The 12412-nt window shown below is 31.6% G+C and overlaps 3 protein-coding genes across 4 annotated transcripts; all 3 read left to right on the plus strand.

Annotated features, from left to right (window-relative positions):
* Positions 1-1565: 1565 nt before the first annotated feature.
* On the plus strand, positions 1566-3342 carry LOC121208530 (uncharacterized). The gene is made up of 3 exons (XM_041079399.1): positions 1566-1845; positions 2784-3009; positions 3097-3342. The coding sequence occupies exons 1-3, from the start codon at positions 1669-1671 to the stop codon at positions 3210-3212; spliced, it is 519 nt and encodes a 172-aa protein (XP_040935333.1). The 5' UTR covers positions 1566-1668; the 3' UTR covers positions 3213-3342.
* Positions 3343-3661: 319 nt separating this feature from the next.
* Positions 3662-5879, plus strand: LOC107896641 (protein trichome birefringence-like 4). Of its 2 annotated transcripts, none has more exons than XM_041079400.1 (5): positions 3662-4407; positions 4499-4691; positions 4814-4992; positions 5072-5230; positions 5347-5879. In XM_041079400.1, the coding sequence occupies exons 1-5, from the start codon at positions 3827-3829 to the stop codon at positions 5678-5680; spliced, it is 1446 nt and encodes a 481-aa protein (XP_040935334.1). In that variant the 5' UTR covers positions 3662-3826; the 3' UTR covers positions 5681-5879. The 2 variants fall into 2 exon arrangements, with proteins under 2 accessions (XP_040935334.1, XP_016677342.2); XM_016821853.2 differs by having other exon boundaries at positions 3664-4407; positions 4805-4992.
* A 1221-nt stretch (positions 5880-7100) lies between these two features.
* On the plus strand, positions 7101-7988 carry LOC107896642 (major allergen Pru ar 1). Its single transcript, XM_016821854.2, has 2 exons — positions 7101-7388; positions 7475-7988. Exons 1-2 carry the CDS (start codon positions 7208-7210, stop codon positions 7771-7773), a joined length of 480 nt encoding a protein of 159 aa, XP_016677343.1. The 5' UTR covers positions 7101-7207; the 3' UTR covers positions 7774-7988.
* The last annotated feature ends 4424 nt before the right edge of the window (positions 7989-12412 follow it).

Genomic DNA, 12412 nt, shown 5'->3' on the forward strand with positions numbered 1-12412 from the left:
CCCTCAATTAAGATAATTTTCTCAATTAATACTTTTCTTAAACATTATAAGTTATTTCACAACTATTTAAATTCAGAATTTCCACATAAAACTCTAAATTCAAACTCTTTTACAATTAGGTCCCAAACATTCACTTTCTATTCAATTCTTACAATAAAATCAACATATAAACAATTTAAAACTCTAATTCCATGCCAAATCATCATATAATTCCAGCACATATATATATATAAACTTTCAATTTCTTTCATAGAATAAAAGCCTAATAAATTCAACAAGTGGACCTAGTTGTAAAAGTCACAAAAACACAAAAAGTTCAAGAAATAATCAAGAATTGAACTTACTTGGAGTAAAAATATGAAAAACCAGCTTAATAGAACTCCTCCATGGCGTTTTTCTGATGAGAATGCAGAAAAATAAAGAGAAATCTAGATAATTCCACTTTAGTCCTAGCTTTATTAAGTAAATTTTGCAATTTTCCAATTTTACCCTTAATTCTCCTTATTTTCTTGCTGATTTCATGCCCTTTCCATCCAGCCCAAATAGATCTTGGGTCTGTTTTCCTTTTAAACCCTCTTTCTTTTATCAATTAAGCTATTTGATCATTTCCCATAATTTTGCATTTGATACAATTTAGTCTTTTTTGTTCAATTAACTATGAGAACTTTAAAATTTCTTGACGAAACTTTAATACTAACATATTAACACTCCATAAATATTTATAAAAATATTTATGACTCAATTTAAAATTATCGAGGTCTCAATACCTTGTTCTCGATTCTAATTATTTTAATATTTATTTTTAGTACACTATTCACTATTTTCAATTTTTTTTCCTAACTTCACATTTAATTTATACTCACTAAATTAATAATATTTCCTACTCATTTGTCAGATTTAGTGATCTCGAATCACTATTCCGACACCACTGAAAATTAGGCTGTTACATAGGCCCTCTAAGTTTTTTTTTAAAATTTTAAATTAGTAAATGCAAAATTTTACTTTGCCCCCCCTAAAATTATAAAAATTCGGTTTAATCCTTTAAAAATTATAAAGATATAGATTATAAAAAATTAAAATTTCATTCAGCCTTACCTAAAAAATTGTTTTAGCTTCACCCTTGTATGTTATGGTATTCGTATTTCACGATGTTGTGTGATTGTTAGATATGTTTATATATATATTTGATATGAGTATATTCTTTTTGTTTTCATATTGTATAAAATAATTTAAAATGTCATTGAAAAATCCTTGACTTTGTCTAGGATATAGACAAATTACCCATTAATTTTTTCTAAAATAAAAAGAAACCTTGACTTGCACTAAAAGTTATAAACGTTTTATGATTTTAGGTTTGATATCTGGAATCAGTAAAAGTTGGTGGCTTCCACTCATCTGCTCCAATTCCTATTGACCTCTTTAGCCTTCCTCCAACGTAAACGCTTCCTTTCTTTTTCCTATCAAATTTACCAAACTCGTCAAAGGTGGAACTTCGAGTACATTAAAACGACACCGTTTTTGCCAATGTTTATATACAGAAACCAGTTTTATGTTACGTGCTAGGCTGCTGCATGATAGTTAATCACTATATATATATATATATAAGTAAGCTCAAATGCATCTTTCCTTCTCTTATATTTACTTCAAAGTGTCTTTAAAGCTTCAACAATGGCGTCCTTGCATACAGTCGGGAAATCGTGGGTTTTAGCAGTAACGATAGTATGCATGTCTATTTTCTGGTTCCACTTGTGTAAGGCCGATGAAGATTTGCCTGAAACAGGCAGTTTTGGTGATGATCCAGCTCAAATTGTCGCCAAGGCATTGCTATGTTTCAATGATAAATATGTAAGATTTTCATGTTCTTAAATATCTATTAATGGAATTGTTTGGTCCAATTTGATTTTAGTCCCTCAATTATGCTGAAATTTAAAATTTGATCTTTCCACTTCAGTGTGGAATAATTTTCTATGTCTAATTTTACAATATTGTCTATAAGTCCAAATTGATAACATTGTTAGTTCTTGCCATTAAAGTGATGGTGCTATTTTTAGTATTTACAGTTATTCGACCATATAGTCAAAACCAAGGATGAATCAAAGGGGGTTGGAAGGACATCGCCTCTCCCCTTGGTTGAAATGGATAAATTGATTTTTAGCCTTTCTTTAAAATTTATATATTAATTTAGGTTTTTTAATATAAAAGTTCTCTTTTGCCCTTAAAGATTTTTTAATTTTATTTAGGCCCCTAAGCACAAATATCTTTGATTCATTCTTAATCAGGGCCACATGAAAATCTAGTTGATCATGTGCAACCAATAATAAAATTACATGTTACTTAAACACTAACGACAATTTTTTTAAATAGAAAAATGTCATCATTTTATAGTCGGAGAGTGTCACATCAAATTTTAGTAGCTTTACTAAAATTTCAAAAAAAATTAAGGTCTAATTAATAATGAAAATTTTAAAAAAAACTAAAGGTATAATTAAAATTTTTAAAACTTTTCAAAGCCGTAATGATAATTTTCTAAAATTTTTGGGGACCAAGGTCCCATGGCTTCCATTAAATTTCTCCGCGGTCTATTTAATAGCACCAACTAATAATGTTATCAATTTGAATTTACTAGAAAAATATAAAAATTAAGGGATCAAATGAGGTTAAGATAAAAAAAAATAAAGTAAAAGAATTAAATCCAAATTTTAACATAGTAGTTGGACTAAAATCATAATTAGACGGAATTGTTTTGTTTGTTCATATTTTGATTTTTTTCCCCTTTCTTTCAGATTTATAGCAGCTGTGAAGAATCTAGCAGATTGAGTGCAAGTGGAAATCTAGACGTCCCACCTGAATACACCGACGAATATTGCAGTGGACCTTGCCTCTCAGAGACCCACCTTGTTCTCAACTGTATAGAGAACATCATGAAAAACTTTGTGTTCTACAGCAAGGCAACCATTCACGATATCAGAGACACAATTAAGGCTGGATGTAGCTATGGTCCTGAAAGAGGTAGCTCTTTTTTGGTGTTGAAAACATTTTTCAATCGCAGATGCCATAAATAATAATAATCTATAATCTTGTATGTGTTTAATGCAGGTAATTTCGACGTTGAAGAGCACCTTGAAGCTGAGGAAAGCGGTTCAAACAAGGCAACCACTAGCATTTTGTTTGGGGTTGGGTCCATTATTATAGGGCTCACCCCATTCCTTTGACATGTTTAATTATCTATAATCTACAGAGGTCAAAGATTTCCTTTCTCTGCTTTCAATTACTCTGTTTCAAAGTCATATATATATATGTAATTTATTTACTGCTTTCACTAAAAAATAAGTTTGTCTGATACATCCGTTCCAATGCTTTATTAACTCAAAGATGGGACCAAGAGATCTTATTAATATCTCTTCTATAATCTAAAAGTGATTCTAGAGATTTTTTTTATAATCATTCCATAACACAATTAAGATTAAATAGAAGTCTGTCAATCATGTTTAATTGATAATAAATTTATACGTCAACTCGTTGTTAAATCTTGTCATCATTTCAGACCTAATAATAATAATATGCATGGTAAAGAGATTAAATCAGACCAAATTATAAAGATTGGCTTTTGGCCCTTGGTGTGAGCCATGCAACTATAAAACCCTTGGTGTGAACCATGCAACTATAAACCTGGAAACTAATGACAAGAAAACCTGTAAGATTCTGAAATCAACCAGAAAATTTTGATGCTTGAGATTCTAAGATTAAAAAAAAAAGTATTAATGTTATGGAGTTAAAACTTTTTTTAAAGTAAAAAAGAAGAAAAAAAACTACTATTCCCTCCACAATGTGCCAAAACATCCTCTATTTTTCTTGTAAAAAAAAAAAAAACCTACCGTTTCCCCCATTAATGGCATCTTTCAAGACCATGATCTCCATTTTGATGCAATTCTCAAGAACCGCCCCATGTCTTCTATGGCGATCAAGAACCCATATTTTTTACATGTTCTTGCTCCTTCTTTCCCTCTTCTTCCTTTCAACGTCTTTCAACCAGCGTTCCCCGAACGCGTTAGCCTTGGCATTAGCAACTCGTCTTCGATTTGCCGCCGACTACATCGCCTCCTTCACCTCCGTTTCTTCTTCCAACACCTGCATTGTCTCCGACGTTCGGAGCAACTGCACTCTTTCTTCTGTCACCGCAGTTGAAAGAACTCCTGGGAATTCTCTCGAAGACGGGAACGATGTGATTAAAGACCTTAGTTCTTGCGACATTTTTAATGGCAACTGGGTCTTGGATGATTCTCGCCCTGCTTACATACCAGGGTCTTGCCCCTACGTTGATGATTCTTTCAACTGCTTCAAGAACGGCCGGGTCGATTTCAGTTACGTTAGATACCGATGGAAGCCTTTTGATTGTCAAATTCCAAGGTCTATAACTTGAGAATTTTGTTCAAGATTTTTATCAAGCACTTTACAATCCTCGACCACTTTGTTTCTAATAATTGTTGAATTCGTGTAGGTTTAATGGGAGGAAAATGCTGGAAATGTTGAGAGGGAAGAGGCTGGTTTTCGTGGGAGACTCTTTGAATAGGAACATGTGGGAATCACTGGTGTGTTCATTGAGAGAATCATTGAAAGATAAGAGACGTCTCTTTGAAGTTTCCAGCAGGAATGAGTACAGGACTCAAGGTTTCTTTTCTCTCAGATTCCAAGTGAGTCAACAAAAAGCATTCTTCAATTTGCAATTTTAGTCAGTGAAAACTGTTTTTCTTTTTTTGGTTTGTTTCTCTAGAATTTGGGTTTTTTTTTGCTGAAATGATTATAGGATTACCAGTGCACAATAGACTTCATCAAATCACCATTCCTAGTCCAAGAATGGAAAATCTCTGATAAAAGTGAGATTAGGAGGGAGACACTGAGGCTTGACATGATTCAGGGTTCTAAGTACAGTAATGCCGATATAATTGTCTTCAACACTGGCCATTGGTGGACTCACCAAAAAACTGGCAAAGGGTATACCATTTTCTTTGTCTTCCATCAATTTCTAGAATTGCCATAAGTTTCTGATAAGCATTTGGTGTTAAAATCGCAGCAAAAATTACTTCCAGGAAGGCAGCCATGTCTATGACAGAATGGAAGTAAAAGAAGCATTCACAAAGGCATTGAAAACATGGGCACAATGGGTTGATTCCAACATTGATAGAAAGCACACCAGGGTCTTCTTTGCAGGATACTCTTCTTCTCATTTCAGGTAAAAAAAAAAAAAAGGTTTTAATCTATGTTACTCGGACACCGATCTCGGGTATGTTTTTGATATGTTTATTCATGTATTTGGACGGTCATATCTCGCTAACAATGGCGTTTCAGGAAAGGGCAGTGGGATACAGGTGGGAACTGTCATGGTGAAACAGAGCCTATATCAAATGAGACCAGCTTAGCCCCATATCCATGGATGATGAGCATCCTGGAATCAGTAATATCAGAAATGAAAACACCAGTATTTTATCTTAACATCACCAAGATGACAGCTTACAGAAAAGATGGGCATCCATCGATTTATCGACCATTAGAGATCCCGAGGACCCCCGGCATGTTCCAGGATTGCAGCCATTGGTGCCTCCCAGGTGTTCCAGACTTCTGGAATGAACTTCTCTATGCCGCCTTGCTAATATCGGGCCATGACTTACCAAATAATGATTAACATCATTTCCTTTTTAGTTCTTTGTCTCAAGTTCTAATGTTAGTTCCCTCCCCTGCCCCCCCCCCTTTTCTGTGTGTATATCAAATGTCTGATAAAAACCAGTGTCAAAACCATTGAAGTAAATGTTTTGTAATGAAATTGCATTGAAAGAATTTGAGTTTATCCTCATTTATATTACCAATAGTCCACCATTTTGGCATTTCATGGATCAATTTTCATGACGATGCACTCAAAAGTTTACTTAGCCATTGAATATGATTGTCTTTTATATCGATGGTTAATCAATCACTGAAAACTGGATCGTTGTTGTCAGGTTTGGTTGTGGTTTTTGATTTATCCTTACGAAATGGATTAATCCTACCATCGAAAAAACCAGGCTAAGTTGGTATCTACCATCAGTTGGAACGGTTGTTTGATTATTTAATTTGCACTAAAAAATTAAAATCATAATTTGATTATTTTTATATTATAAAAATTAAAATTAATTATATATTAAATAAAATATAAAATATAATTAAATTTCAAATAATCGCAACTTTTAAACTTAAATTTCATAAATAGTAAATCGATTTTTTTCTCAACCTTAATTATTACGGTGAATTAATGATGTTTAACGAGGCTTTGACTTAAAAATGGTATACAAAAACTGAATGAAAAAGGCTAGACACAAATGCCATTTAATAAGTTGTTGAAAGGATGGGAAATGAATTTCCCTAGATGTGGTCGAACAAAGCGGACAAAGTATTGTCTAAATATAATAAACAAAATAATAAGGAATCTAACCATAGAATTGGCATATACTCTTAAATATAAAACATTATGGATTTTTTCACCAATTAGTATTTAAGAAAATTGATATTTACTGCCATTCTTTTTATGTTATTCCAATTTTAAATATTAGGTATTGATTTTAGTATGCTTAATCTTCTTTTAAAAAACTTCCATTACAAATATTCTCACACTCTGGTATGCTCTTTCTTGTGGTGTAATCTTAGCATAAACATAGATAAAATAATCTCCATGACATGGCATGTTCTTCCTTGTGCTGTAATCTTAGCATAAACACAGATAGATAAAATAATCTCCATAGAAATATTAAGTGTTACTCATCCCTTTTGAGTTTGAGAAATTTACCGAGATTTCTGTTTTCATTTTTTTTGCCTCTAAAATGCTTTACAATTTACCAAATGGCATTTGTAACAATGCATATATAATCAGTCATTCCAATAAAGACAAGCGGAAACTCCGTGTCTTAAGAGGTTGATTTGTGCCATTATATATAAAAATATGTATGTATTTGTTCTTTGCGTTTGTAATAACACAACTATATGATGCTCTACTTCACTTACAATCCTCATGTCATTGGAAACTCAACCTTAAAATAAATGACAATCAAAGCAAACAAATTTAAAGGCTAAGGCATCCCTAGTACTTCAACCTATATATACAACCCCTTCTTGCACAAGTGGCAATCACCTCCACAAATTTACATCAAATCTCCATTTCTCTGATATATACAAACCTACAATGGGTGTGAGCAGTTACAGCGATGAGTACAGTTCCACAATCCCTCCAGCCAGGCTCTTCAAAGCCTTGATTCTTGACTCTCACAATCTCATCCCAAAACTCATGCCATTGGCTATTCAAAGCATTGAAATTAGTGGCGATGGAGGAGCTGGCACCATCAGGCAGATCAACTTTGCTGAAGGTGGAATAAGCTACTGAACTTGCTGTCCATAGTAATATCACTTTGGGTTTGATTAACTAACACTGATTAAGGATAATACGATGCAGGTAGCCAAGTTAAGTTCATCAAGAACCGGGTGGATGAGCTTGATGAAAAGAATTTTTCGTTCAAATACAGTTTGATTGAAGGTGATGGAATGATGTACAAGCTTGAAAAGATTTCATATGAAGTTAAATTTGAAAGCACGGCAGATGGTGGAAGCATAAACAAGATGACGAGCACTTATTACACAAAGGGTGATTTTGTGCTAACCGAAGAGGAAATCAAGGCAGGCAAAGAGAAGGCCTTGGCTATGTACAAAGTAGTGGAAGCCTATCTACTTCAGAATCCAGATGCTTATGCTTAATTGATGGATGGAGGTGAGAGTAGTTGGACATCTTGGATGTTTCGGTGTGTTTAATTTGGGTGTGGGTATAATTGCCTTAATAAGGATTGGAATTCATCCAACTGTTAATGTGGGTTTACTTGTAATGTTTTCTCTTCCTTTAATGTACAAGGGAGTCAAGGATGACTTGCCTTTATTTGAAACTACAACTTGGAAATCACAGTTTGGAATTTGAAGACAAGTCTTAAAACAAATAGGAAGGAACTAGTGCTATATGTTGGAGAAACTATTGCAATCAAATCCATATAAACTTAGGCAAAAAAATGTATATAAATATTACTTGCAACACACGTGACTTTATCAAAATATAACATAGAAATTTAATTCAATAATTTTATTGCAACATAATCAAAATAATTTATATTATATTATGTTATATTAATATAAAATTTTAAATTTAAATCTAAATTATAAACCAAACGTAACTAAAAATTTCAAATCTTAATATCAGATAAATATATAAACTTTATCTATTTTAATATTTTTATTTTTAATTTTACATGAATTATTTAAGGGTAAACTACACTAGTAGTCAGTCTTCTATTAGTAAATTTCTTTCTTGATCATCCTATTATGAAAGTTACAAAATGATCACCCAACTATTAGTAAATTTCTTCTTTGATCACCCAACTATGAAAAGTCATAAAATAGTCATCCAACTATTCAATTTTGCCTTTTTTGGTCACCTGTTAGTTAACGGTGGTAGCTTTTAAAATTGACATAATAACAACTTTAACCTTCAAAATTTATACATTGTATCAATTTAGTTTTAATCTTAAAAAATCTAACCCTCAACATTTATCCACTTGTCTTAGTGGGAAAAACGTGGAGGTTGTGACATTGATGAAGTGTTGGTTATGCAATTTAATGAATGGATTGACAAAAGTTATTTATTCGATATTGATATGATGAGAGATGAATTTATTCAGTCCGACCTAAAAATGGAATATCAAACTACCAAAGAAAAGCTTGATAGAGCCTTCATTAACATGGATTGAACAGACAATTCCCTCGAAGCCATGGTTTTGCAAAACTAGCCATTGAATCTAATGACAAACCAATTCATTTTTCAAATATTAGAGGAAAAGGAAATTAGTATTTCGTTTTGGGGCAAAATGGTTACTTAAAGAAGAGAGAAATTATACCACTACTCAAGTTTGGAGTAATCATATGAAGTTGAACACAAGTAGAAATTTTTAGACCAAATTATGAATGAAAAAAGATGCTCATATGGAATGAAGAAATAGAAAATTTATAGATCATATGAAAGAAATAACAGAACTTCAAGAAGCCATTGATCATGCTTAACAAGATGATCCCTTAAAGAAGGCGATTTATGAAACGCCCTATTATCAAAATTGAACATGTTATTTAATTTTAGCTTGGTTTATTATGTAAGGCTCTATATAAAGCCAATGTTGTTTCAATTTAATGCATCAAATTTTCTCCATCAATTCTTTTTATCTCATAAATTCTTCTCCAGTTTACAACATTTGGTATCTGAGCAAAGTTTTTCTGAGTGTTTTGCAACCCAAAGATGACAACAGAGAGTTATTTTGTGCAATCGACAATACCGAAATTTAAGGGGCACTATTGTAACCTTCCAAAAAAATATATATGAATTTCTATTTGTTAAAATCTGACATTAGTAAGTGTCAACTTCAATTATGTTTGAAGTCAGGTGTTTGAATCTAGGTGGGAGCAGAATGGAAAGGTTTTTGCTATTTTTTTCAAGTTGACTTTATAGTAGTTGGATTAATTTGAAATCGTCCTTTGGGTAATCTGATAAAAGTTGGGTAGTTGGGTTGGTTTTGGTTTTAATTTCCTAATATTCAATTGTTTTTCTTTTAAAATAAATCCCAACAAATTTCTTAAATTTCCTCTATAGTTTTTGCACGTTCCCTTTTGTTTGTTGTTTTTCTTTTTTTTTTCTTTTCAATTTTCATTCATTTGGCTTGTTACTAAGTTGCTTCTCGCGGTTCCAGTAAGTGATTTTCTTGCTTTTGTTCTTTCTTTCTTTAGCAACTCCAGCCTTTCTTTAGTTATTTTGATTGGCGTTGTGTAGCATTCAATTTTGGTTGAGGGGCATGTATGTGTGTGATCGAATCTATTCTTGAGTGGTGGTGTGATTCTTTTTGTTTTTCTTTATTTTTTTATCTATATAATTTGGGGTTGTATGCTGTGCTAATCGTAGAGTTCTTTTAGGGGAAACTCACGAGGCATTTGATCCTTTGGCAAGTTAAGCTCTGTGCTGTTTGGTTGTTTCGTTTGGGGGTAAGTTGTCAAACGCTGTTTTGGGAATTTTTGTTGGCATGATTTTGCCATTTTGTGGTTAGATTTGGTAAGAGAACGTGTTAATTGAATTGTGTTTCTGTCAAATTAGTGTCGAAATCATTTTTGAAAACGGGAATCGACTTGGTTTGAAAGCGAAAATTAAAACGGAAGTCGCCACCGATCTTTATTAGGTGTGATCGGATCACCTTTGTTTTAATAAATCAATTTTAGTTTACTAAAACAGTGCCTTTGGTTTACGAAACTTGAGAGAATGGGTTCGGGAGTCGGTTACGTGCGAAGAAGGATTAGCACCCTCGACACGCCCAAAAATTGGTACCGAATTGATTAGTTAATGTCTTAATGTCGAAAGTTGAAAATCGGGAATGGATTTTAAAATACAATCCTTTTTATTGACGTCGATTTTAAAAATGCTTGAGTTAGCTTGAATCGATTGTTTAGAGATTTCCTTGTCTCGAGATATCAGAGTATCACATCCCGTAAGTTAGGACACAATACCATGAATTCCCGAGCACAAAGTTGTCCCCTAATTTGAATGAGAATTTCATGTGTTTTAAAACCTGAAAATGATATTTTGCTATTTAGAAACAACTAGAAAATCGAAACCCCGTAAGTTAGGGCACAATTCCTCGATATTTCAAAATGCATGACATTGCTTTATTTGGAAAATTTTGCTTTTGAATAGTAGCGAATGCAATATTCAAGCAACATGTGTTATTTATTTAGGTTAAAATAAGGTGATTTATTGGATAAATACATTGAGGTTTAATTCGCGAGGCAAAGATATGAAATAAAATATGGTACGACATAGAACAATGATCCTCGCACAAAATATCCCACAAGCGCATGGCAATAATATGAACGTAAGTAAGCAAATTTACATACATGCAATAGCAATAATCATGCAACATTCAAATAATAGCGTCGATAACTAAAAAGCCAATGGGTTAAATAGAAAAAGATATAAGGCAAACTTAAATGCATAAAATGTAAACGAATTTACAAATAATGACAAACGAATTTAAAATGAATAGCGTGAAAAAGAAATTTACTATAAACAATGTACAAAATAAATTAAAAAATAGAGTATGTGTAAAAGAGATTTTTAAAATAGTTAATATACGAGACATCAAAGAAATAACTAGTATGTATATATATATGAAAAATGGATATAATAATTTAAAATTTGATAATATATATATAAATTTTAAAGTAAATAAATAAACAATTTCAAATGAATAATACATAAAGCGAGTTTAAAATAAATAATGTAGAAGAATTTTAAAATCTATATTATACAAAGCAAATAAAAAAAATTCATATGAATAATTTTAAAATAGATAATATATATACAAATAAAAGTGTAAAATATGGAATAAGTAGAATGGGTCTAAAATAAGGTATATAAAATAATTTTAAAATAAATAATATACAATTTAATTTAAAAGTAATAAATAAGAAGTTTAAAATATATAATACGTAAAAGAATTAAAAATAGACAATATAAATATATTTTATAATGTTAATAGTTCAAAGGTAATATAAAGAGAGTTATTCGAAATACATAATATACAATAACTTAAAATATAAAATAATTTGAAATAAATATATAACAATTTTTAAAGAATTATAAATATATAAAAAAGCCTGAAATAAACTATATGTATACATATATATAATATAGGTAAGGAATAAAGAAATAAATAATACATATAAAATAGATTAAAGTGACATATATACATAAAGTTAGTTAAAATAAATAATAAAAATTTGAATAAATAGTACATTAAAATAAGTTAGAATAGATGTAAATAAACAACATATAAAATGTTTGACATAACATATAAATGAAACATTAAAAGGGTTAATAAATGAATTAAATAGATTTAGGATATTTCCAAAAACAAATTACAATTCGGGGTATAAAAGTATAAATATTGGATAGTTAATTAGGGATCAAAACGAAAACCAAACAAGATCTGAGGGCCAAATTTAAAAAAAACAAAAGAAGATAGAAAATGGGGGTTAATTGAACGAGGTTGCGAAAGAGGAGGACTAAACGCATAAATTTCCCTTTTAGGGAAAGTGCACAGACCCCACCCTCCCAAACGACGTCATTTGGAATGATTTAAAACAAAAAATTTCCTTCCTTTTTAATCTGTAGGTTCATCATTTAGTTTACAAAACTCCTTCTTCCAAAAAAAAACAAAAATCACCCTTCCCTTCTCTTTCAGCCCCATGTCCGGCCATGGGCTCCGGTTACCGGCCGTCATGCTAACCGCCGACCACCGGCGACGGTGCCACTGTA

The sequence above is a fragment of the Gossypium hirsutum genome, chromosome A10, assembly GCF_007990345.1.
Source record: "Gossypium hirsutum isolate 1008001.06 chromosome A10, Gossypium_hirsutum_v2.1, whole genome shotgun sequence".
Lineage (NCBI taxonomy): Eukaryota > Viridiplantae > Streptophyta > Magnoliopsida > Malvales > Malvaceae > Gossypium > Gossypium hirsutum.

Bases quoted from the DNA above. Each gene is read 5' to 3' on its own strand.
- LOC121208530 (XM_041079399.1), top strand. From the start codon at position 1,669: ATGGCGTCCTTGCATACAGTCGGGAAATCGTGGGTTTTAGCAGTAACG. The intron at 1,846-2,783 runs GTAAGATTTTCA...CCTTTCTTTCAG, and splicing joins TATGTTTCAATGATAAATAT to ATTTATAGCAGCTGTGAAGA. The intron at 3,010-3,096 runs GTAGCTCTTTTT...TGTTTAATGCAG, and splicing joins TAGCTATGGTCCTGAAAGAG to GTAATTTCGACGTTGAAGAG.
- LOC107896641 (XM_016821853.2), top strand. From the start codon at position 3,827: ATGTGCCAAAACATCCTCTATTTTTCTTGTAAAAAAAAAAAAAACCTA. The intron at 4,408-4,498 runs GTCTATAACTTG...GAATTCGTGTAG, and splicing joins TTTGATTGTCAAATTCCAAG to GTTTAATGGGAGGAAAATGC. The intron at 5,231-5,346 runs GTAAAAAAAAAA...ATGGCGTTTCAG, and splicing joins TACTCTTCTTCTCATTTCAG to GAAAGGGCAGTGGGATACAG.
- LOC107896642 (XM_016821854.2), top strand. From the start codon at position 7,208: ATGGGTGTGAGCAGTTACAGCGATGAGTACAGTTCCACAATCCCTCCA. The intron at 7,389-7,474 runs GTGGAATAAGCT...AATACGATGCAG, and splicing joins GCAGATCAACTTTGCTGAAG to GTAGCCAAGTTAAGTTCATC.